The sequence below is a fragment of the Sus scrofa genome, chromosome 6 (genome assembly GCF_054392235.1).
Source record: "Sus scrofa isolate SSC_HxYL_T2T_F1_AM1 chromosome 6, Sscrofa_HxYL_maternal_Yorkshire_Landrace_v2.0, whole genome shotgun sequence".
NCBI classification, from domain to species: Eukaryota; Metazoa; Chordata; class Mammalia; order Artiodactyla; family Suidae; genus Sus; species Sus scrofa.
This window is the reverse complement of record NC_139388.1, coordinates 115,935,939-115,962,251: the sequence shown is the minus strand read 5'-3', so window position 1 is coordinate 115,962,251 and position 26,313 is coordinate 115,935,939. Positions and strand designations below refer to the sequence as shown.

General features: G+C 40.2%; 1 protein-coding gene and 1 long non-coding RNA gene across 11 annotated transcripts in view; one reads left to right on the top strand and one right to left on the bottom strand.

Annotated features, from left to right (window-relative positions):
* Nucleotides 1-4,198, top strand: part of CHST9 (carbohydrate sulfotransferase 9) — a 268,368-nt gene extending 264,170 nt beyond the window's left edge. For 8 of the 10 annotated variants that reach the window (XM_084964386.1, XM_084964383.1, XM_084964391.1 and 5 more), the window contains one exon: nucleotides 1,637-4,198. In XM_084964386.1, coding sequence (XP_084820512.1) covers nucleotides 1,637-2,725 — 1,089 coding nt within the window. In that variant the 3' untranslated portion in view covers nucleotides 2,726-4,198. The remainder of the gene's footprint in view (nucleotides 1-1,636) is intronic. The other 2 variants (XR_014807755.1, XM_084964388.1) reach the window with 2 other exon arrangements.
* LOC146402778 (uncharacterized) overlaps nucleotides 1-26,313 on the bottom strand; it is a 68,681-nt gene that overhangs the window by 20,982 nt on the left and 21,386 nt on the right. The window contains exon 2 of the long non-coding RNA XR_014807788.1: nucleotides 14,675-14,829. This is a non-coding gene — a long non-coding RNA (uncharacterized LOC146402778). The remainder of the gene's footprint in view (nucleotides 1-14,674; nucleotides 14,830-26,313) is intronic.

Here is a 26,313-nt window from a genome sequence, read left to right as displayed (position 1 = left end):
CCCATCTTCTGGCTCAAGGGACAAGTGGTTCAAGGAAGTGATGTTTCCCTCTGCTTGAAAAAGTGCAAGGGAAGCAGAGTCTTGGGGGCCAGCCAGGTTTCATTAGAGAAAGTCATGGGAAACAAACAGTCCAGAAGTCCCAGCAGATTAAAGGGGAATAGGATGGCCACAAGCAGGAGGTCCAGAGAGCACAGTGGAGGGCTGAGTTTGTTTTTGTTTTTGTTAATGGAGCAGGGAGGGAATTAATTGGATCATATGTAGAAACAGACAAATTACAGTCTGGATAATAATAGACAACTGGGGAGCCTTGAAATTCACTAGTCACTGGGATAAAATACTATTATGATGACTACTATAGGAATTATTATTTATTATTGTAGTAGTTAAGAAGTAGCAGCAGTAATATAGTGACTATTTGATTTCAGGGCTGTGCTAAGTACTTCCCATGCAGTCTACCAATAGCCATGTGATTTTTCAAACCTCAAGTTAATTATATATTTTTTAATATGTATCAAATATAGAAATATTATTTATATTATATATATGTATAATTATATGTTATATATTATTTTATATATGTATATACTGTCTTTTTAGGGCCGCACCTGTGGCATATGGAGGTTCCCAGGCTAGGGGTCAAATTGAAGCTAGAGCTGCCGGCCTACGCCACAGCCACAGCAACACCAGATCCTTAACCCACTGAGCGAGGCCAGGAATCAAATCTGCATCCTCATGGCTACTAGTCAGATTCATTTCCACTGAGCCACAACAGGAACTACTGAATTTTGTATTATGTGTGAAAACTTTATGGACTACAATTTGTTGATCAGGGTATAAAGAGGACTCAAAGCTTTGAAGTCATCTCGGGAGTCTCTGAGAAGACAGCAGACAAATCCTTTTAGAGTTGAAACCCCAAACAGCTGGCTCCATGGAAGAAGGATCTTGGCTGCTGTTTTATGGTACTTACCCAAGTTTCAAATTAGTAACTAGTAGTAGTTTCATGCCAATAATGTCCAGATAATGTAGCATGAGAAAATCTGTTAACGTAATGCAGCACATGAACCTTAAATGAATAACATGATGGTAACCCAAATATATATAAAATAAAACATGAAGCTTTGGTTGAAAGGGGTTCATGGATACCATTTTTCATTGTCAAACTTTCTGTGAAAACACTTACTACAAAATGTATACTCCGCACGCTTTGCTAAATTGTCCTAGCAGGAGTTCCTGTCGTGGTTCAGTGGTTAACGAATCTTGACTAGGAACCATGAGGTTTCAGGTTCGATCCCTGGTCTTGCTCAGTGGGTTAAGGATCCGGCGTTGCCGTGAGCTGTGGTGTAGGTCACAGATGCGGCTCGAATCCCGCGTTGCTGTGGCTCTGGCGTAGGCCAGTGGCTGCAGCTCCGATTCAACCCCTAGCCTGGGAACCTCCGTATGCTGCAGGAGCGGCCCTAGAAAAGGCAAAAAGACCAAAAAAAAAAAAAAAAAAAAAAAAAAAAAAAAATGTGTCCTAGCAGTTCGCATGAACTGTGCTCTCCTCCGTAGCGTTTTAAAACAAATATGTTAAGTTCCTTATCAATGTAACCACAGTTGTGAATGTGCTTTCAACATTTCTCCTTCTCTACTTTAACAGAACCTCAAATCCCACGTGCCTAAGGATCCCAAGGATAAAAAGGAAAATCTACTCAACTCCCAGAGGCCTCCTAGGGTCTTAACAGACACCAGTCACTCGCAAGGAGAGGCTCAAGCTTTGGGTAGGACCACAGGGTCCCCGAGAATTCAGTTGATTGAAAAACACCTGGAGACTAAGACTTTTTTCAGGAAGTTCAGCGAAATGAATTGGCCGATGGACCCTCGCCCTTTAAACAAAAGCTTAGTCAAAGATAGCAAATGGAAAGGAATTGATGCTACTCAAGAAAAACGCAGGTCTTTCCTTCAGGAATTTTGCAAGAAATATGGTGGAGTGAGTCGCCCGCAGTCCCATCTTTTTCACATGGTATCCAGGATCTATGTAGAAGATAAACACAAAATCTTATACTGTGAAGTACCAAAGGCCGGTTGTTCCAACTGGAAGAGAATTCTGATGGTACTCAATGGATTGGCTCCCTCTGCGCACAACATTTCCCATGATGCTGTTCACTATGGGAAGCATTTGAAAAAGCTCGATAGCTTTGACTTAAAAGGGATTTATACTCGCTTAAATACCTACACCAAAGCTGTGTTTGTTCGTGACCCCATGGAAAGATTAGTGTCAGCATTTAGGGACAAATTTGAACACCCTAATAGTTACTACCACCCAGTATTTGGGAAGGCAATTATAAAGAAATACCGGGCAAATGCCTGTGAGGAAGCATTAAATAATGGCTCTGGAGTCAAATTCAAAGAGTTCATCCACTATTTGCTAGATTCCCACCGCCCGGTAGGAATGGATATTCACTGGGAAAAAGTCAACAAACTCTGCTATCCGTGTTTGATCAACTATGATTTTGTAGGGAAATTTGAAACTTTGGAGGATGATGCTAATTACTTTTTGCAGCTGATTGGAGCTCCAAAGGAGCTGAAATTTCCCAACTTTAAGGACAGGCACTCTTCTGATAAAAGAACCAATGCTCAGGTGGTGAGACAGTATTTAAAGGATCTGACTAGGACTGAGAGACAATTAACCTATGACTTTTATTACTTGGACTATTTGATGTTTAATTATACCACTCCATTTTTGTAGTTTGCCCTCAATTTCTAAAACCCTGTCTTTACTTCATCATGATGGCCTCAAATCAGTTAGATGTGATTTTCCTATAATTCTCTGTATGAGAGAAATTTAACTAAGTGCAGTTGTCTTGATTTACTGAAGATTTTTACCAAACCTTATGTAGCCAATTGGCACAAAGTTATAGGAAAATTACCTAACAGAGACACGTAAACAACTTCAGTTGCAGTTGCTCTAAAATATTTGGAAAAGAGCTGCTTTTGCATTATGGATTATATTATAGAAGCAATAACCTAGCCAGCTGCTACATTAGCTACAACTGCCTCTTGGAGGGGGAGGTAGTGGGAAAATAGCATGAGTGTATGGAATTTGTTGTCTAAAGTACATGGAGATGTTTGGAGCAGTCTGAGGCATATGAATCAAACATTAGATAGTTTTCTGACACCTTGGAAGTCCTTCTCTCATCTGTAATGATAAATCAATTTGGAAGTGGTATTTTGGACCTGGGTATTTTACTTTCGATTGGAAGGCGTTGTGTGATTTACAATATGAGCATGTAGCAGAGAAACCAGATGAGGCAATGGCTTTTTATATTCAACAGCCAATAAAAAATGCACAACATGCTAAGATCAAAGCAACAAAAGCAACCTTCCTCTTCCAGAAGAACTTAAGGGAATTGATTCTGTTTTCTTTTGAGCCCTCTTTGCAGAGACAAAATGAACGTAACCACGAAAGGTCTTCACTTCTGAAGCAGGCAGTTGAGACGTTTAAGACTCATCAGGCATAAATGTGCTCCTAATTCTGGTTTAATTGGGCAGGGGGGGCATTGTTTCAGGATGGAATAATCATCAAAAACAAAAGTTGCCACTCCGAATATAGACCTCAACAATAACAAAGTTTTATAAGAATATTATTTGAATCAAAGCATCATGTGCATAGCTTTATATGTGCAATGTACTCTAGGATTGGCTTTTGTTTTCAGTCTAATTATTCAGCTTGGGAATGACTTTTTAAAAACTAATATACCACTTCAAAGATAGATTATGTTCCAGAGAATAAACACAGAAAGAGCCCCTAGAAACGCTTTTTAATAGGCTTATGCGTAAACAAATTAAGGTATTTTCTTTTCAAGTTTAAATATTCTGTATAGAGTCCAATGCTATTGCATTCAAATGTTAAATCAAAGTCTTCAGAAAATTGGACCATGTGTCACCCCTCTGAAAATCTGTCATGCATTCTGGAAATTTTTTCCAGGGGACCCTTGATTTGAAGACACGTTTGGGTGGGGAATTTATTTTAATTGGTCAACGGTGACTCTTGAGTTAAGCAACCCACACATTCAAACCCTATTTAAATGCATTTCTTGACTATGTTCCTCTTCTCCGGCTATCATTTTTTTGTGTGTGCAGTAAGTATTCAGTTATGTCTCTCAAAGAAAAGTAGGTGTTAATATTTGAATATTAATAGACCAAGATAGTTACAGTTGTACTTATTTCATTTTGATTTTCCATTTCATGGCTGAGTATTCATGAATTGCCTCACTCTTTACACATGCCTGCCCCACCCCATCTGTCTCCCAAGGAGTGGGGAACTGCAGCGGGCCCCTGGATCATAAGTATTAAACCTTCTAAAACCAAACTTTTACTACTTTTCCACTCCATTTACCCTTGCCTCTAAACCATACGCTTAAGCTGTGCTCTCTGTTTCTAAGGAGTTTCACTCCAGCATAATCTAAATTGTATAATTTAAATTTTGCTATACCATGTAGAGCAGATTCCTAGTAACTTAGACACCTTGAACTTACTTTTTCACAGAGAAAGGGAAAGAAAGAATAGAGAATATGCCATGAAGCATGACATTTTATTCCTAAACTACACAAAACAACTTTTAGATGGGGTCTGCTATAAAGGAAAGAGGCCATTTTCTCAAAGTTATTCCTAAAACCTTATGAGGAACAAACCGAAAACTTTCTTTTCATAACTTTGGAAAGAAAAAAAAAATGGAAACAAGGATCTTATCTCCATTAACATTGAGAGAATGGAATATATGTGTGTGTGTGTGTGTGTGTGTGTGTGTGTGTGTGTGTATAAAAAGCCAATCATATATATAACCAACCATATGTATAGATATACACAGGTATATATAGTTGTTTGGCATTCATGTCTGAGAAAAGGGGTGAGAGGAGGAAAATGATACCCAATGCTCTCTATCAAAGCTGTTCTACACCTTATCCTGCAAAAGCTCATTCCTGACCCATTGCGCAGAGACTATGTAACAGAGGGAGCTCTTCAGTCTTTCTCTTCCCCAGTGGACTCTCTGATGCCAACTGGCATCCCGTGTCTGTATGTGTTTTTATGAAGGAAAAACATCTTTTTCATATACTTGCTCTTCCTTTTAAATGATGTCTGTTCATCTTAGGCCCAAAGAAGCCACCATCATCCTGGATTCCTTGGGATTTTAAATACATTTCCCATTTGTTGTCCTGAATTACTCCATTTTGCAGACCAGTTCCCATTCACCTTTGTCATTTGTGCTTATGTATAAAGGACAAGTGTGGACCTCACTTGTCCATTGGACAGTCACCATTTCTTGGATTTAGTTTCCAAATCTACACTCATCTTCCAGATGTCCAGTGTTCCCATTTTTAACATTAGCATGCTTTAGGTATAATTATCAAGTCCTCTAATTAAACCCTAAGGATCCTATTTATTTTTATAGGCAGCAGTAACAGCCTGAGCAGACCCCTTCATTCTGTTATTCTTCTGTCTGAAATTATTCTTAGGGTAACAAGTTGGCAATTAAACCCCAAACCACAGTTATTTAACCTGCTAAACTACTTATGGGTGTATATTGTAAATATGATTGTGCCCAGAAACTGCCATGAACTTCAGTGGAGACTTAGGCACAGGACACCCAACTTTCTAATTTTCTCGAATGTGTTTGGAAATATCTATTAAGTCCATGGGAATGTGGGACTGCTTGCTAAATTCTCTAACTTCACAGTCTATAAAGTATTATCTAGCAATTCAAGAACTTCTTGAATGCCATTTATAATTACAAAGAGGAAGAAAAACTGTTACATTTTTTTCAGGAATAATTATTCTTCAAAAAGGTGTTACCTACTAAACACTGTATGTTACTGTTTAGCTGAAGGGGATGTATAAGTTAATGCAGAGAATTTGGGATATTAGAGTTCTCCTTGAGAAGATCACTGGCTGAATTAGTAGAAGTTGGAATTACTAAGCTGGGGCTGCAATAAACATCTCCCTGATCTGAATTCTCATTTGGCCCCTTGGGTTATCTTTAAAAGTCTAGGCTTTCACTGAAATTTAGAGGAGCAGAAACTTTGTTCATAATTAACATCCCCAATGTGCTCTGATATTTGAAGAATGGTGGGCCAAAGCGTTTAATAGCAGCTCAACCACCTGAGGACCTTAGACCATAGTTTAGTTACCTTTAGAGTCATACCATCTCTGTCCCAATCATAACCACTTTAATAATATTCATAATCAAAGCTAATAGTTGTTCAATATTTAAGTGCCTTTCATGCATTAATTTATTTATTCTCCATAAATCAATCTAGATTAGATGTTATTATAAGCCCCCCATGTATAATAAAGGGTGTGGCTGAATAACTTGCCTAAGGAGACATCGTTGGTAATTAGGTACGGATGCAGGATAAACTCAAGCCACAAATACAACTACCAAACACTCTTCTTAGAATACTATAAATTAACTACTTCTTCTGCTTTCTCTTACCTATATTCAGAACAGCCAAAGGCAAGAAATAGATACTGGCATCTGGAAACTTTTTTGACATTTCAAATCAGTTTATCCCTTGATTCTTGCTGAGTTAAGCTGACAGATTCAAATATTTTATTAAAAATTAGGCTTCCTCTCCCTCCTCCTTTTTTTATCCTAGTTGGTCATGAGATGCAACATTTATAAAAAAGGGGGGGAGTCTTTTAAACAAATTGAGCCTAAAAAAACCAAAATATCATCTTGATAAGAAAGTCCAGATGGATATGGGCAAGGTCAAGGGGAATAGAGTCCAAGAGGAAGCAAATTCAGCCAATTTTCCGCATATTGGCACCTGATGGCCATTGAGGATGGTCATGGCTCAGCAAGTCAGCTGAAGTGAAAACTCCATAACCACTGTTAGAAACTAAGCAATTGTGTATGTCTTTTTCCTGAGTTCCCATCCCCAGTACTATTTTGGTATTTAGATAACCCTAAACTAACGCAGGAAGAAAGTAGAAAAGAATAGAGGAGGAGATTAACTAAAGCCAACTGAAACTACCATGGAAAAAGTTGACTTAAGTGCTCAGCTAGAGGAAGGCAGACTTTTCCTAGACCTGCAGGGCATTCTACCTGAGAAAGGCCAACTCTGAGCTCAACAGAGGGGCATTTCCTCACTCCATTTAATTCCCAGGATTGACTGTTCACGCTCATCTTAGTTCTTCACCAGGACCTTTTTCTTCCAGATGATTATCTTCAAATCCATTTAAGCAATCATTTTTTTTTCTCATCACTAAGCCTCTGCTCAAGTCTCGCCTTGAAATACTTTCTCTCTGGACATTCATTTCATGTTAACTCACCAAGGAATCTTTTTAGATTATTTAATTTTCAAGCCTTATCTCTTCATGAGCTCTTTTATCAATGGCGAAAGGCAAAATGATCTGATATGACATGCATCAGATTCTTCTTCTCTTGCCAATGAATGCAAGCTTTACTTCCCTTACTTTTTGTTTTTTTGCTTCATTAATTTATTTGTTCATTTGCTATATCCCTCTCCACAGGCATATTAAATCTTGGTTGTCACTGGAATGTGTCTTAGGTCTTCTGAAAATGTGTCTAATTCAGTTTGCACAGTTTCTAGCAAAGCACTGGATGGAAAGAGTTTCTTTAGTAACTGTTTTCATGATGTTGTGTAAAGATCCCCCTACCACTTCTCTTAGTGTATAATGTGTATATTTCTGCCTTATGGCCTTCAGGTATCTATAGGATCAGTGGATTTAAAGAGAAGGCTCCAGGGAGTTCCCCCATCGTGGTTCAACAGAAATGATTCTGACTAGCATCTATGAGGATGCAAGTTCAATTCCTGGCCTCGCTCAGTGGGTTAAGGATCCGGCATTGCCATGAGCTGTGGTGTAGGTTGCAGACATGGCTCGGATCTGACATGGCTGCTGTGGGTGGGTATGGCTGGCAGCTACAGCTCCGATTTGACCCCTAGCCTTGGAACCTCCATATGCGGCCCTAAAAAGACAAGACAAAACAAACCCCAGCTCTACCTTCTAGGGGAAGTGCTTCCAAAGGAAAAGCAATTTCTTTTCTTCTTCTTCTTTTTTTTGCTTTTTAGGGCCACACCCACAGCATATGGATGTTCCCAGTCTAGCAGTCTAATCGGAGTAACAGCTGCCGGCCTACACCACAGACAGCAACTCCAGATCCGAGCTGCATCTGTGACCTACACCATAGCTCATGGCAATGCGGGATCCTTAACCCACTGCACGAGGCCAGGGATTGAACCCGAAACCTCATGGTTCCTAGTCGGATTTGTTTCCACTGCACCAAGAAGGAACTCCAGGAAAAGCAGTTTCCGATCATTTTTTGGTCAGTATTTGTGTTGTGCAACCACTGAGGTCATCACATTCTGGGTTTTCTTATTCTCACTTGAAATGCTACCTGTCCTTCAGTCTTCTACCCAGTGGATTAGCCCAACAGTATTCACTGTTTGAAGAAATCTCTTTTGACCAGCAACAAAGACGTTGGTAGCAATCCAGTACCTTTCTTTGGCATCCTTCTGTCTTGGCCACTGGGTCTCCTAGCAACAACATTCCTTCCCAACCCCTTCAGCAGAGGCAAGTCATTCTCCTGGGGCCCTGGGAACCTCAACATCTATGGAGAAGGACTGGTTCCCACTGATGCTGTTACCCCATAACCTTCCTTCAAAAAGCCTTCCTGTCCTGAAGGTGTATCCACTCTTTCTCTACTCTGAAAAACCTTTTTCCCAGAAATCTGGCGTATAACACTCCCTGCCACCCTATTCGTGCAATTATCCTGGCCAACTTTAGCATTCCCAATGACATTCCACTGCCTTTGCTTCTCAGTGCTCTAGCCTCTCTTTCTCCCACTTCAACCCTTGGAGAGCTGGGGAAAACAGAAATACAGCCATGGGAAGTGATAGCTATGACTCTTGTCTCCAAAGACAGAAAAAAAAAAAAAAAACAAACACATAGTAACCTATGTAATACTTCATTGTATCCATTCATTTCCTCAAAATATATCCAAGGTTTAGAAAAGTGTTCTTAGGAATATTTTGAACTGAAATGTACTCAGAATGCTGGAGTACCTACCAGATTAAAATGACAATATCATTAAGGTGACTGTAATCATCCTTAGGAAAAAATAAATCCTGATTTAGTCTATCAGTTCTTCAAATTAAGAAGGTTGTAGTAGATGTATACAATGGAATACTACTCGGCCATAAAAAAGAATGAAAATCATGCCATTTGGCATGGATGCAACTAGAGATTCTCTTACCAAGTGAAGTAAATCAGAAAGGGAAAGACAAATACCATATGATATCACTTATACGTGGAATCTAAAATATGGCACAAATGAACCTATCTGCAGAACAGAAACAGATTCACAGACATGGAGAACAGACTTTTGGTTGCCAAGAGGGAGAGGGGAGGGAGTGGGATGGATGGAGAGTTTGAGGTTAGTACATGCAAACTATTATATTTAAAATGGATAAGCAATGAGGTCCTATTGTACAGCACCGGGAACTATACCCAATCTCTTGGGATGGAACAAGATGAGGGATGATATGAAAAAAAGAATGTGTATGTGTGTATAAATATATATATGACTGGGTCACTTTGCTGCACAGCAGAAATTGGCATAACGTTGTAAATCATCTATACTTTAATTTTAAAAATATAAAAAATAGTAAGACCACCACCTGTACCAAATTTTTGTTAAAAACAGGTTTCTGTAGTCTACCCAGTCCCTGAATCAGAATCTCTGTGAAACCACGTGGGAATTTTTTTTCAACCATTACCTGGGACCAGTCTTATATACAGACAAGTTTGAGCACCGCTTACATGTGTGTGATTTTTTTTTTAAGGTGATGATAAAACCTGCTCATTTTCATTCCATTGCTCTGCTGAAAAGTTTAAAACTCAACTGCGAGATGGATCAGCAGGTACTGGCAACAAAGCTCTGCATGGAATTTTGACCAGTGCTGAAGCAAAAACTTGGCATCTGAGTCTGCCAACTGTGAAAACTAGAGCTGAAATGAAGTGAGTTATGGGGACAGCACTGGGCACTGCCCAAACTTTTTGAAATGGGGAGATAGGAACTTTCCCCCTTTTGAAACACGAAAGACAAATATGTACTGAAGACAATTTGGGCAAGTTAGCTTCACACTGAGCAAAGTGAAGACAGTATGAGTTTCTCCAATTAAAAAAAAGCCATTTTCAAATTGACATAAGATGTTTGAAAATGGAAAGTATTTGCTGTGTGGGTTATTAGTTTGAAAATGAGCACCCGAGAAAATATTGTGCAATGCAACTTAAATGGTAAGAATGTACATTTCTTGGACTTCATTAAAGGATTTGTCTCTCCCTTCCTTTCTGTTGGGTTGAACCATATGACATTTCCAACTTCTGACCATTTCTGATGTACAATCATAGCTTTATATGTTTCCACTATAACTTCTACTGCCCCCTACCCAACTCTAGCCATATTAGGAGTAGCCTCTAGAAAAAGCCCTACCCTTCACCACTCTTCCCTTTTCTTTTCTCTTTTTTTCCTTTAAAAATTTTTAATTTTGGTAAAAACATAACCTAAAATTTACCTTCTTATATTTCTTTTTCTTTTTATGATCACATCTGCAGTATATGAAAGTTCCCAGGCAAGGGGTCCCATCAGAGCTTCAGCTACCAGCTCATGGCAATGTCAGATCCTTAGTCCACTGCACGAGACCAGGGATCAAACCTGCATCCTCATGGAGGACAGTTGGGTTCATGTCCACTGAGCCACAATGGGAACTCCTCTTCTTATCCATTTTTAAGTGGTATTAAATAACATCACGTTGTTATACCACCATCACCATCATCCGCCTCCAGAGCTCTTCATCTTGCAAAACTGAAACTTCATACTCATTATTATGGAAATAACTCCCCTTCCCATTCCCCCAGCCTCTGATAACCACTTTTGGCTTTCTATTTTTATGAATCTGACTACTGTAGGTACCTCGTGTAAGTGGAATTATACAGTATTTGTCCTTTTGTGTCTGGTTTATCTCACTGAGCAAAATGTCCTCAAGGTTCACCCATGTCGTAGACATCTCAGAGTTGCCTTCCTTTTAAAACTGAATAGTGTCCCCTTGTAGATATAACTTCTCCCTTTAATCCACTCTACATGCTTTGAAAATAAACATCCAGGAGTTCCCGTCATGGCACAGTGGAAATGAATCCAACTAGGAACCATGAGTTGTAGGTTCGATCCCCGGCCTTGCTCAGTGGGTTAAGGATCCGGCATTGCTGTGAGCTGTGGTGTAGGTCACAGATGCAGTTTAGATCTGGTGTTGCTGTGGCTGTGGTGTAGGCTGGAGGTTACAGCTCTGATTCAACCCCTTGCCTGGGAACCTCCATATGCCACAGGTACAGCCCTAGAAAGAAAAACACACCAAAAAAAAAAAGAAAAAGAAAAAGAAAATAAACATCCCACAGCATCTCTCTGCTCCCAGCTTCTCATTGCCTGGCTTTAAGGCCCTCAACAATATTACTTTTATTCAATATTACCCAATAACGGCATTTAACCCATTATTATCCAGCCATGTTGAATCATTGTGTTCCTTGAAAACATCCTTGCTCTTTCCCTATTTTGCTTCTACTCTTCGTATCCATTCTCCTCTCTGTTTAATGGCCTCCTCATGTGCCCCCACCAACATAATGCTGCCTCCCACCCTCCATCTAAACCTTCTCCCCCACCCCACCCCTGCCATGACCATGCTTCCCTCAGCTCATCTCACCCACTCTGCCTGGACTCTCTTCCATTCTCCTTGCTCTAACTCCACCCATAGTCTGATGGCTCCCAAATGTCTTTCTCTAGTGCGCATGTCTGTAGTGGACCTTGACTCAGATTTCCACCTTCCTGCTGGATCTCTTCACCTAGACAGCCTGTTGCTCTTCCAACTAAACATGACTAAAGTCAAACTCATCTTCAAACCCCCAAGCTTGCTTTTTTCTTATTTGATGTCATCACCATCCTTCCACTCTGACTTCCACGACGGGAGCCAGGGAGTCAACCCATTCTTCTCACCACACTGACCCCCCACACTGACCCCCCACAGCCAGAGGAAAGCCTGCTAACTTCATCACCCACATTTTTCTCAAGCTTCTCCTCTCCTCCCAGCCTCTCTGCTACTCTCCTAGTTCAAACCCTCACCCTCTCTTGCCCACAGCACTGCAATTCTTTCTAGCTGTTCTCAGAAATTCCCATCCTGGCTCAGCAGATTACAAACCTGAGTAGTATCCGTGGGGATGCGGGTTCAATCCCAAGCCTCACTCAGTGGGTTAAGGATTTGATATTGCTGTGGCTGTGGTGTAGGGTAGCAGCTGCAGTCCAGTTCAACCCCTAGCCTGGGAACTTCCATATGCCGCAGATGCGGCCCCAAAAAACACCTTTCTAGCTGTTCTCCCACTTTGGTCTTCTCAAAACCATCCTCCACACTGCTGTATGCACTCTAAGATATAAACCCAAGCCTGGCATTTCTCTGCTTAAAACTCCTGAGTGGCTCCAGTCAACCGCTTCTGTCTCCTAACACATGTACAATGTCCTCTATGATCCAAATCCTTCTCCAATCACATTTTCCACAAATTCCTGTCCCCCTGCTTCCTCTCCAATGACCTCCCCTGACCAGTGCAAGGTTTCCTGTCTACTGGGCCTTGTTTCATGCTGTCCCCTCTGCTGAAGCATCACCATCCCTCCCTCCACTCACCTCCCCAAGGCCTCCTAATCCCTAACCTCAGCTCAGAGAGGCCTCCCTCACCTCTGCCTTGGCTCGGATGAGATGCCCTGCTCCTGTGTTACTGGGAAGCATAATCCTATGGTGGATAAGAGCCCGGGGATTGTCATCCCCAAAAACTGGGTTTGATGTCCATATCCACTTTCAAACTTAGGGACTGCTCCAATTTATTTAGCTTCTCTGAGTGCTAGTGTTCTCACATCGTAAACGAGGAGAGCAATACCTACCCAGTGAGGTTACTGTGAGCAGTAAATGGTAAAATTGTGTAAAGTGTTTTAGGAAGTGCTCAATGGATTATAACTACTCTTATTATCCCATGGGACCCTGTGCCCATCTTTTATCTTTGCCCTCATAGAATTCTAATTATTTCTCTGTGTGTCTGGCTCCCCCAGCACACTGCATTCCTTCTCTTGTTCATCTCTGTAGCCCCAGAGAAGGCACTGGTTCTGTATTTATTGAAGAAATGAATGTAGGCATGAATCTCGCACGCTTGCCCCTGTGTTGACATTGCACTGCACCCTTCTCTTAAGGCACATTATGACTTGTCTTATAACAATATGAAAATGTATCTAACTTTTCTGCTAGATTCTAAGTTACATGAGGGCAGAAACCATGTCTTGCTCAATAAATGTTCTCAGCAAATTGCAGGCTTTTGAGTGTTGATACTTTTGAATAAGATAGTCATTTAAAATAGTGGGCTCCCTAACCACTCCATAGAAACAAATAAGAAAAATCTGCTACATTATCCATCTCTGGCCCCTTTCTTTCCATTAGCTCTATGCCACCACCAGGCTGAACCTCGATCTCTTTTTCTATCCAACACCCTCAAATATCAGTTTATGTAATCAAAAAGCTTGAGAGCAAGAGAGCAGGTGGCATATCATCTCCCTCGGTGGGAATTCTCGGATGTTCATGCAGTTTTCTGACCTGCCCCCATTTACAGACAGCTCTTTCATTGAAAAGATCTTGGATTTCCTGTCCTGGCTCAGCAGAAACAAATCTCACTAGCATTCATGAGGACGAAGGTTCGATCCCTGGCGTTGTTCAGTGGGTGAAGGATCCGGCATTGCCATGAGCTGTGGGGTAGGTTGCAGATGCAGTTCAGATCTCACGCTGCCATGGCTGTGGTGTAAGCCAGTGGCTACAGCTCCGATTGGACCCCTAGCCTGGGAACCTCCACATGCCACAGCCCTTAAAAAAAAGAAAAAAGAAAAGATCTTATCCCCTTATAAAAGGGTCTTGCAAAACTACGATAAGAATAGATGGTAACTCTCCCCCAAACCTTTTCAAAGAGGAACTTTTCATCATCTGTTAGGGTAACTATGCATTGGGAAAATATGCAGACTTTTCCAGATCTGTAAGGTACTAGGTCAGAACTAACACTGACACTAAAGGACACAAAACACCACCCTGACTGATCCTCCTATTAGAGTAGAGGCTTATGAAGACCTAGTGATAAATGGAATTTCAACCTGTGTCTATTGTTCAGTGAGTCCAGTGGGTTCACAGACCTACCCTGTGTTTGTTTTCTCCATCCCTGAGTTTGTAATTGGGATATATCTTCTTAGAAGTGATGTAATTTTCACATTGTTCTCCTTAGCTGTGTGATCTTGGCCATTATGATAGGAAAAGATAAGTGGAATCCCCTAAAACTACTTTCACCTCTGGCCAAGATGCTAAATCAGAAATAATACCACATCCCAGGAGTAGTTTCAGATTAGCCTTCAAAGTCTTAAAGGATGCAAGAGTGATGCTCTCCATCAACACCCTATTCAACAGCTACTGTCATCTGAACCAAATGGTAGAGGGCCAGACATGCTGTCTTTGCTGCACCAGATCAGCACCACCTCTGACATCTGCTTTGCAGATTTTGATCTAGGGGAAGCATTCTTCTCCTTCAATAGAAAAGATCAAACACAGCTCACCTTCACACAGAAGAGAGAGAATATTCACTGTCTCGCTCCAGGGCTATGTTAATTCTGTAGCCTTTCATTGGAGTATGCTCCACGGAGACCTTGATTATCTTGACGTTCTGCAGATCATCGAGTTGCCTCTACTGATAACATCAGGTTAATTTGCCCTGTAGAAAAGAAAATGGCAAGTTTCCCGAGTGTCCTAGAAAGATGCATGTGTGCAACTGAATGGGAGATAAACTCTAGCAAAATGTAAGAGTCTCCCCCATCTGTAAAAGTTTTGGGGGTATAACAGTGTAGGGGACGTGGGCATTTCTTCTATGGGAAGTGACAAGTTGTTGTACCTTGCATCTCCCCACTAAGGAAGAGGCTGATTTCATAGAGTGCCTCTTTGGATTTTCAAGGCAGCAAATACTGTACTTGAGGATACAGGTTTAACCCATGTTGGAAGCTACTCAGAAGACAGTCTGTTCAGTTGGGGGTCAGACCTGGAGAGGACTCAGAAGCAAGCCCAGGCTAGGTGAAAGCTGCTCTGCCGCTTGGCTACATGACCCTGGGTGTCTGATGGTACCAAATGTACCTATGATGGATAAAGATGTTGTCCAGAACTCCTGGCAAGTCCCAACAGAAAAGCTGCATCACGTGCCTCTTGGTTTCTGGAGCAGAACCATGCCTTCAGTAGTTTAAGACTACTCACCATTTGGAAATAGTTATTGATGCCTAATAGGGACCTTGGGACTCCAACTGTCACTCTCATTGGAGCTTCCTATTACATGGAGTATTATCAGATCCACAGTTATAAGGTCAGATATGCACAGCAGCAATCCATTATACAATAGAAATGTTATATTTAGAAGGTATGAGTTAACCATGTAAATAGGTGGTAAATAAGTGGTTTATATTCCATGTTACCTGCCTCTATTGCATCGATGCCCTTGCATCAGCACACACCTATGATCTGAAGGGGGTTTCCCTATGACCAACTGATGGAAGAAATAACCTGGGCTTGGTTTACAGATGGGTTAATATGAGGTGTTGTTTGGACAAAAATAGTCTACAGCCCCATTATCAGGGTGATTCTTAATCACCTGATTATGGCGTGATTTTTTTAAGTGTTTTAATTTTATTTTACCTTTATTAGACTATAGTTGATTTACAGTGTGTGTCAATTTCTGCAGTACAGCAGAGTGACCCAGTCGTACACATGTACATTCTTTTTCTCATGCTATCTTCCATCATGTTCTGTCCCAAGACATTGGATAGAATTCCCTGTGCTGTACAGTAGGACCTCATTGCTTATCAATTCTAAAGGCCTTACCAATCCCACACTCCCCTCCATCCCATTTCCTCCCCCCTCCCTCTTGGCATGAGGCATGAGTCTCAATCACACCCCTCTCAGTGTGATTCTTAAGAACAGTGGCAAAGGATTTTCTTGCACTGACAAAGTATAAAAAAGTACATATGATCATCCACTTTGCATGGAAGAGTCTGAGAGGTAGACATGCAAGCATCCCTAAGTAGAGAGCAATGGTTCAGCTCTGTTCAAGAAAAGGCCTGGAAAAAAAATGGGTTGATGTGTATAGCCACTATGGAGAACAGTATGGAGGTTCCTTTAAAAAAATAGAAATAAATCTATCATATGATCCTACAATTCCACTCCTGGGCAAATATCCAGAGAAAACCATAATTTGAAAAGACACATGTTCCCCAATGTTCATTGCAGCACTATTTACAATAGCCAAGACTTGGAAGCAACCCAGTTGTCTATAAGCATAGTAATGGATAAGGAAGTTATGGTAATATATACAATGGAATACTACTCAGCCATAAAAAACGAAATAATGTCATTTGTAGCAACATGGATCATCATACTAAGAAAAGTAAGTCAGGCAGAGAAAGACGAATATATGATACCACTTATATGTGGAATCTAAAATATATATATTCTGAAAAAGAATATATATTGTTCTATACATCATATATCATAGATTGTATTGTATAATATATGTATATGGTGTATATGTTGTATCATATATCTTATATCTTAAAGTACATAAAATAACTATATATATGTTCTTTTTCAGAATCTTTTCCCTTATAGATCATTACAAAATATTGAGTACATATATATAATTAAATAGCTGTACTATATGCCTGAAACTAACACAATATTATAAATCAACTATACTTCAATTTAAAAAATCAAATATACTTTAATTTTTTAAAATGAAGTTGAAAGATTAAGGAAATTGAGTTTGGGGAAGGTACACAGACGTACGGGAGTACACGAAGATCTTTGTGTCTCAGGAGCTTGAACACCCAGGGAAGCTTTCAACAATCACATGGACTGCAGGGCTGTCCATGTGCCTCTCAGCTTTGCCTCCTTAGTGCAGTGGGCCAGTGAGCAGAGTGACCAGGATAGCAGGGATGGAGCTAAGTCCCACAGCATGACTCCCTGTTGACAAAACAGATCTAGCTGCTTCCATTACTGAACGCCCTCTCTGCTTGCAGCAAACAATAGGCAGCTACTTGGCATCCCTTAATTGCATTGGACCGGTTCCGCTCTGGAGGGAGTAGCAGTTCATCCGACGGGAATCTATATCTCTTCCAAATGGAGGTCTGCCTTTAGTGCCATCAGCCACTCCACCATCTAGGACACTCAGAAAGACTGATCTTCTAAAAGGGTCCCACCCAGCATTGTCTCCAATGAAAAGATCATTTTATGGAAAATGAAGTCCAACAGTGTATGCACAACCACTGCATCCTCTAGACTGACCATGTATTGCATTCCCCAAAAGAGACAACAAAAGATTGACTGGCTTGTTAGAGACTCAGCTATGGCACTGTCTTGAGAACTACACTTTTCTATGTTGGTTACTGTTCTTCAGGATATGGCACAGATACTGAATGATAGTGCTGTGTCCTAATTACTGGAATACGAGGCTTTGGGTGGAAAAAGGATTGTTGAGTGCCCATTGTGACTCAGTGGTTAACGAACACGACTAGTATCCATGAGGACTCGAGGTTAATCCCTGGTCTCGCCCAGTGGGTTAATGATCTGGCATTGCTGTGAGCTGTGGTGTAGGTCACAGATGCAGCTCAGATCTGGGGTTGCTGTGGCTGTGGCATAGGCTGGCGGCTACAGCTCTAATTCGACCCTGAGCCTAGGCACCTCCATATGCCTTGGGTATACCCCTTAAAAAAAAAAAAAAAACAAATAGGAATGTTTCTGTCTTTATTATTCACAGTGAATGACTTACAGAAGCTGTGCTTTCCATTCCTGGAAACTTAAACCACTGGGTTTGATTTACTGGTTCCCAGAAAGGAAATTTTCTGCTAGGAGAAATTCTAAAATCCCCTTAAGCTTCTAAAGACTTTGAACTCCTGCCATGGGGTGAGGAAAGGGGCAAAGAAGGAAGTCACTCTGTTGGCAAGTGGATTTGACTCTGATTTCCATAAAAAATTAGATATGCTATTACCCAATAGGACTGGAAGGAGAAAGTCTAGAACCCAGTAGACTCTTGGAATGTCTCTTTCATGTGCAGTGAAAACAGAAAATAAGAAATTGCTGCGACTGCAGACCAATCAGTACAAGGCAATTAAAGGTCTCATATCCCTGAAGGATGCCAGTGGGGTCACAGCACCAGACAAGTAATCTGAACAAGGAACAGTGCTGGCTGAGGGTGAGGAGGCTTAGAACGGAGGATGGAGGAGGGAGAGGACGAATACCTATTATCATCTTGAAAAAACACAGCTGTACCAGAGGCTTCTTGTATTGTTCTTTCAGAAAGTTTGGTGTTGAAGGACTAGTCTGTGTGATTAAATTTATAACTCCTCTTTGGGGGAGAAAGCGAGAGCAAGAGATTTCTAACAGGTCCCTCTAGGTCTCCCAGTATTGTCATTAGAGTTACCTTCTCAGAACGTGAGTATCATTCCTCTGTCTAAACCTTGCCGATGGCAGGAAACGCAACAAATGACCTGGGCTTATGGTGGAATACTATACAAGCTCTGCAAATGAGGCTTTTGAGGAATTATTTGATATGAAAATGTGCTCAGGACCAAGGAGAGGGACAAATCATAATAGAGTCTGTACAGAGAGCTTTCAATTTTTAAATACAGTATGTGTGTTGTCAGTTGTATATTACTGGGGTAATGTTTTTGAAACACAGTCTGATCCTTTTGCCTTGAGGGTCTAGGTCTGGGCCCTGCCTGCTATCAGCTTGAGGCATTGTCTGCTGGGCACCTAGAATGAGACCTGTTCTAGCAGAAAGAAGAAAAGCAAGGAGTTCCCATTGTGACTCAGCGAGTTAAGAACCCGACTACTCTCCTCGAGGGTGCAGGTTTGATCCCTGCCCTGCTCAGTGGGTTAAGGATCCAGCATTGCCGACAGCTGCGGTGAAGGTCACAGATGCTGCTCAGATCCCGAGTTGCTGTGGCTGTGGCGTAAGCAGGCAGCTGAAGCTCTGATTCGACCCCTAGCCTGGGAACTTCCATGTGCCATGGGTCCAGCCCTAGAAAGACAAACAAACAAACAAACAAACAAAAAAGGAAAGCAAGAGGAGGAGAAATACAAAGGCAATAGTCAGCTTTAGGCTACTGAAGCAGAATTTTTGAAATAGTCTTTAAAGCTCTTTATCAAGACAGGAATCAACTTTTCAACGTTCTTTTAGCTCCCAACCAGGCTCTTAACATATGAGAACCAGACTGGTGGCCAGATCCTAGAACTGCCTTCGTGTGAACAAAAACTCAGGGTCAGGGAAGAGAGCAGTAGTTCTCGAATTGCTGCTCTCAGAATCCTTTTGCACCTCTTTAAAATTATTGAGCATCATCACCATTTCTAGTGTTTTACCAAATGCTAGATATTTGTTTATGTAGATGATATCTATTGATAGTTCTCATATGCCATAGACTGAATGTTTGTGTCCCCCCCAAATTCATGCGTGAAGACCTAATTTCCAATGTGATGGTATTTAAAGTTATTGGGAGGTAATTAGGGTTAGATTAGGTCATGAGAGTATAGGGCTCTCATGATGGGAACTTTCTCGCTGTTGGATCAGTATACAGCAAGAAGATGGGTACGTGCCAACCAAGAGGAGAGTCCTCCCCAGACACTGCACCTTGATCTTGGACTTCCCAGCCTCCAGAACTGTGAGAAATATATGTCCATTGTTTAAGCCATTCAGTGTCTGATAATTTTTTATAGTAGTCCAAGCTAAGATACCACATGAGAAGTTAAAACTGAGAAAATTTAAAAATATTTATTCACTTATGCACCTAAGATAATAATAAACCCACCACATTAAAAAAATCTACATATTTTTATGAAAAAATCTTTTCCAACTTCAAAAGAGCAAGTAAGAAGAGCACCATTATTTTGCTTTCTGCATATCTCTTTAATGTTTGGCTTAATGGAGGACAGCTGGGTTCTTTCGTTTCCAACCTGTTGTGGTATATGGTTTTGGTTACATTATAGAAAAATAAATCCAACCTCACAAAGATCCGTATCTGGGAAAAAAAATATTTTAACAGACTTTTTAGATAATGATGTACATTATTCTTTGATACTATGCCAAAAGTCAACAATTAATAGCTTATTAAATGCTAGTTACAATTTGGAATCTGAAACCACATAAATGAGCATTCATACTGTTCCATCAGAGTTCATTCATTTATCTTGAACTCCGAATGAATCTTTAACCCATGCATGATTTTAAACATCGTGCATTGATGAAATGGAGAATATTAATTCCCTGAGTTATGTAGATTTTCCTAATGTTGACACATTTCATTGTACAATATCAAAAATCACCATCATCACAAATCTCATCAGAAAAGTGTTGAACCATTGGGAAGATGTCAAGTTCATGGTAGTAAATACACTTTTGCTAAACTTCTACTTTTTGCTTGAAAGCTCAAATGTTATTCTTGGCAGTGGATACTTCCAGTTGTTTTCCTTGACAGGCCCACTTTATTCATTTTTGAGAAAATGTTCACCAAAAATGCAAATTTAATTACTCAGTTTGTCTATAAGTTGTTTTTCAAATAAAAACGGTGTTCCATGAATGCTAATTCAACTCACAACACAAATAACTACACAAATTACACAAGTACCTTTCCCCCAAACAGTCATCATGTTTCAATATAAATTACAAGTATTTTATTTATACTTCTTAGTTAGCCAAAGAGAAAACTCAAAAGATGTATAATCAAAAGTTGAGACACTGTTTATACAGCTTTGGCTTTATCAAGGACATTCCTAAATGAAATTAGCAAGTTATTTTTGTTTTCATTTCTTCCTTAGCTCTTGAGGTTGTGTGTGTGTGTGTGTGTGTGTGTGTGTGTGTGTGTGTGTGTTTACTGTGTAGTGTTAAGAATACAATGACGCTAATAGAGTTCATTGCCACTGCCTTGATTTGCGCTAGGGAACCAGCAGTTTTACCTACATTGCTTTGCACCATTAATGCAAATGTTACAGAGTGAAAATGGGAAACTTTCTCAATATTGTTGTGAAACTAGTTTTGGTCCCATGGACCCCCAGCAAAGGTCTCAGGGACCCACATGGATCCGTGAATCTCACTTTAAGAACTGCTGACATGGAAGAACTCCACCTTTTCCAGCCCAATCTTAAGGGAGCAAAGAGAAGAGAGAAAGAATGAGCCAAAAGTTAGTCACCTGGAAGGGGGAAAACTGAGAAAGGACAGGTTGCCCAGTGGCCTGGGCACATGAGGCGGAGGCAACAGGACTCCTGGAAATGCCTTACTTTGAGCAATTTCCAGCAGGACATGGGTCACAGTGCAGTTGAGCAGCAGTGGAAGGTAGATTGTCAGATGTCTCTGGGAGCACTATGGCTTCCTAGATACCTGAAGGGAGTTCAGAGGTTTCCAGGAGCCTCATTTAGGGGCCACAAAGATGCTAGGAGGATAAAAAGACCACCGTATTTGAGAGGAAGAAACCACTAAGAGATACATATTATTTGGAATCAAATGGCCAGGACCAGAAACTCCAGCTCGGGTACCAGTACATCACTTCAAGAGACCAGATGGATCAGGGGCATCTTGCAGCCACCGGTAGGAAGTAGATCAGAGCAGCCCTTTGACTCCAGAGATCAGGCGCACTGCCAGAGGGTATCTCTCTGGGTTCATACACTCAGCTGTCCCCTTGGAAAGTGGAAGGGAAGAAGCAGAAAACTGGAGGACCGAGCGCTTAAATAAGAGTCTCACTCACCCAAGAGAAACTGTTTAAGTTAGCATTGTTGGAGGATTAAACTCTGAGCAGATTGAATATTGAAACAGAAAGCAAGAAGTTTTTAAGACTGAGATTTTTTTTTTCTTTCTTTGTTATTAGAGCCAAACCTGCAGCATATGGAAGTTTCCAGGCTAGGTGTCAACACACAGCTGCAGCTGGAACCTACACCACAGCCACAGCAACGCGGGATCCAAGATACGTCTGCGACCTACAACACAGCTTGAAGCAATGCCAGAACCATAATCCACTGACCGAGGCCGGGAATCAAACCCGCATCCTTGAGGATACTAGTCGGGTTTGTAACCAGATGAACCACAATGGGAACTCCTAAAACTGAGAGGCTGAGCAAAGTTTCCCTACTAGCCATCAGGACAGAACCTCCAAAAGGATGATAAAATCTCCTATAGAAAGCAGTCATTGTTCAAATAAACTTACAAAACTAAACAGAAGTATGTTCATTGTCACCAGGCGTTATCTCTGGGGGGTGGAATTATGGATGGCTTCTGTTGTCTCTTCAGGCTTACCTGAATGTTGTTAATTTTTATGATAGAGAATCATTATTTTAATCATCAGAAAATGTATGGCGATGCCATATCACCTGAAAGATAATGTTCACATTTCTGAGCCTGGGGGGAAAGTGTCATCCTTCTACCCTGCTTGACCTCCTCATCTTCCTCTCCCACCCCCTGAATCTCATCACAAAGCAACTTCCTGGGCCCCATAGGCCAAGAATGCTCAGGGTTTTGAAATTTTCTAGCAATACATGCAAACTTAACCATAGATGAAGAAACAGACCCCCTAAAACAAAGGATAGGTCAAAGCTCATACAACGTTTGTATCACCCCCAAATATCTCTATCTAAAAGGACAGCAACAGTCACTTTCAAAAGCTCACTTGATTAGAAAATATTTGAAACAGTAAAACTACAGCATAATAATTTTTTAAAAATTAGCACTTCTTAGAGCTGCATCATTTAATACAGTAGCCACTTAGCCACATATTGGTTTCTGAGTACCTGAAATGGGTCTGGTAAAACTGAGAACATGAATTTTCAATTTTATTTTATTTTAACTAGTTTAAAACGAAAAACTGTTGCTCAAAGCAGCTATTAGAGATTTTAAACGTATGTTTGTGAATATACTGTTTCATAAAATGTGAGTTTTATGACATTGGAACACCAATCAAGAACATTTATCCCTTGGTATTCACTGGGGATTGGTTCCAGGACCTGCGATGGACGCCAAAATCCAGGGAAGCTCAAATCCCATGGCTGGGACTCTGTATCTGCAGTTCCACATCTGGCGAGTCAACCAACCCAGGATCGTGTGGTGCTGTATGTTTTTATTGAAAAAAAAAATTGTATATAAGTGGACTTGCACCATTCAAATCTGTGATTTTCAAGGGTCAACTGTATTTCCAATGAAAATTTAGCTTTCAAATAGAAAGAGACTGTAAGTATACAACACTTAGCAAATTTCCTTAAGTGGGGGTGTGTGGGATGGACTGAGAATCTGGGGTTAATAGATACAAGCTATTGCATTTGGAGTGGATAAGTAATGAGATCCTGCTGTAAAGCCCTGGGAACTATATCTAGTCACTTGCGATGGAGCATGATAATGTGAGAAGAAGAATGTATATATGTATGTGTGACTGAGTCACCTTGCTGTACAGTAGAAAATTGACAGAAGACTGTAAAACAGCTATAATGGAAAAAATAAAATCATTTAAAAATAAATAAATAAAATGTTTTCAAAAAATAAAGAAAATTTATTTAGCAAGAAAAATGTAAAGTGTTTCATTACTAATTTTATATTAATGTCATTGAAGTGATAATATTTAATTTTATTGGATTAAAAAATACAATATTATAATTAAATTTATCTGTTTTTACTTTTTATTGCAGCTACTAGAAATGTTTAATTATATGTGGCTGACGTTCAATTTCTACTGGACAGTGCCAATTTCTAGCTTGTTGAGATAGAGTTAGACAGCAAACAATTTTGTTTACTTTTGACTGTTACTATAGATGTACTTAAAAATCTTTCCATATAGCAACTGGAAATAGTATTATTCTTTTGCTCAAAAATTCTCTCTCATAAATACTATAATCCCAAGCTACCTAACCAGGTACCTGTAGTATATGAGAAGATTAAAAATCATGATGAGTATGTACTTAGGAGGAAAATGACTATATTATTGCAATGTTGTTGCTATGACATTTCTTTAAACCTAGAAAGTTCTACCTTTCTTTCCAAGCTAGGCTAGCAGAAGCTGGCTCCAGACATTGGGTATTTTGTGTAAAGCTAACAGTACTCTTATTTTCTCTTTGTCATTATGACTTGATCCTCTTTGTCTTGGCTTTGTGGAGAAGGGTTGAACAATTAAAATTTCCCAGAGGTCCCCTTTTTAACTCTTAACAAAGCCCTAATAAGTGCTTCTATGTCTTATTCACAGCAATGGTTTTTGCCTTTCAATGAAAAAGTAAAACTGGGAATAGTTTTCAGAGCTTTCAGAACTTTTCCCATTGAAATGCAAACGCTTCTCTGGCGCCTCTGAAAATTCTGAGAAATTGTTGCGTTTTGGCGATGTTTCCAGAGAACCTGGCATTCTTTTGTTCATGGCTGGTTTAAGTCCTTCTCTTTCCAAGTACATTCAAGTAAAGTCAGCTGTTGACTGGCTCTTGAAGGGCAAATGCCCAACTTGAACACTGAACAAAAGGGTAACTTTTTCATTCCAAATTTGAAATTGTGACACTAAACCTTGCAACACTACCTCATCACATTTTCTCTCCAAATGCAACTTAGAATTGTGACCACTAAACCTTGCAACACTACCTCATCACATTTTCTCTCCAAATGCAACTTAGATTTTTTTTTTTTTTTTTTCAGAGCCGCACCTGCGGCATATGGAAGTTCCCAAGCTAGGGGTCGAATCAGAGCTACACACCTGCCGGCCTATGCCACCACCAAAGGAATGCTGGATCCAAGCCACATCTGTGACCTACACCACAGCTCACGGCAACACCAGATCCTTAACTCACTGAGCGAGACCAGGGATTGAACCCGCATCCTCATGGATCCTAGTCAGGCTTGTTAACTACTGAGCCACAACAGGAACTCTGCAATTAGATTCTTAACATGCAACTTGTCCTTAACCCTGTCCATGAACTGCCTTGTAGGTACACACCCCAACAAAGGTCATGGTACATTGTCAAGATAATGACAGATACTGGCTTGGATTACTTGGATTCTTTAAGGCATTCATCCTAACTGGTTTAAAAATTGTCCACCTGTAATTTTTAGCATGTCACACAGGCAATGCTCTCTATTCCAAAGCATCAGTATGAAATGAAGTCACTCATCTTTTCTATCTTCATTTCCTCAATGAAGGAATGGGTAAGCCAAGAAAGTGATTGCCAAACATTAAATTAACTTCACCAGATTCTGATCTGATATTGAGTCAACTCAGCTATGTCCTCTTTATTTAGTATAAAACCTTGCTTCAGTTATGCCATTGTATAATCCTAATTTGAAAGATGATGTGTTATTTACTGTTGTGCGTGTATTTAACTCATCTCATGATTTTTCTTTCTTGGCTCATAGATTAAGCCCAGTGGATAATTATTTAATGATTGTAGTTTAAGAAAGTGCTTACCTAACAGCTCCCAGCATGTTGGAAGAACAAACAGGGCCACTTCATGCTCAGGTAGAAAACAAGATCTCATCTGGGGTGGTGCTAAAAATGACTACTGTATATGGAAGAAAAGCAAGAAATAACTAAGAAAGAATAAACTTTCTTCTATTAGATGCCATGCAACCTTTTGATTGAGTAAAATCACCTTCAATCTCTATGCTCACCAAGTAGCAGATATTCAACTATCATAATAAAAGCTCAATGAAAATGTTTACAAAAAATTCCATTATAAATTACATTAAAAACACAACTCTCCATTTATCAACAAATCTCTCTGGGACTCTGCTTTATCTTCTGAAAAGTGAGGGAATTAGATTAGATTCTGAATGCCAGTGATTCTATAAATCTGCATCAAGGACCTTTACTTCCTGTAGTCTTAAAACAAGCTTACAAGCCTGTGGCTCAAAATAAAACCACAAGATCACTGCTATTTTTTTAACAACAAGATTGGCATATGTAGGTAATAATGACTTTCTTGAAAATGCAAACTTTAAAAAAAATGGCAGAAAAGATCAAAATACAAAGCAACTTTTGGCTATTAAACTATGGCTACAGTTCACACTCAGACACTGTGAGGGCTCCATCACAGCACTGGGCACATACTACCTGTTCAAGAAATTTTTTTCTCTAAGGTTGTGTAACTATATCCCAGAGCACACTCTGAGAACCACAGTAGCGGTTCTAGAAAACTGCTGACCAATCAGCACACCTTC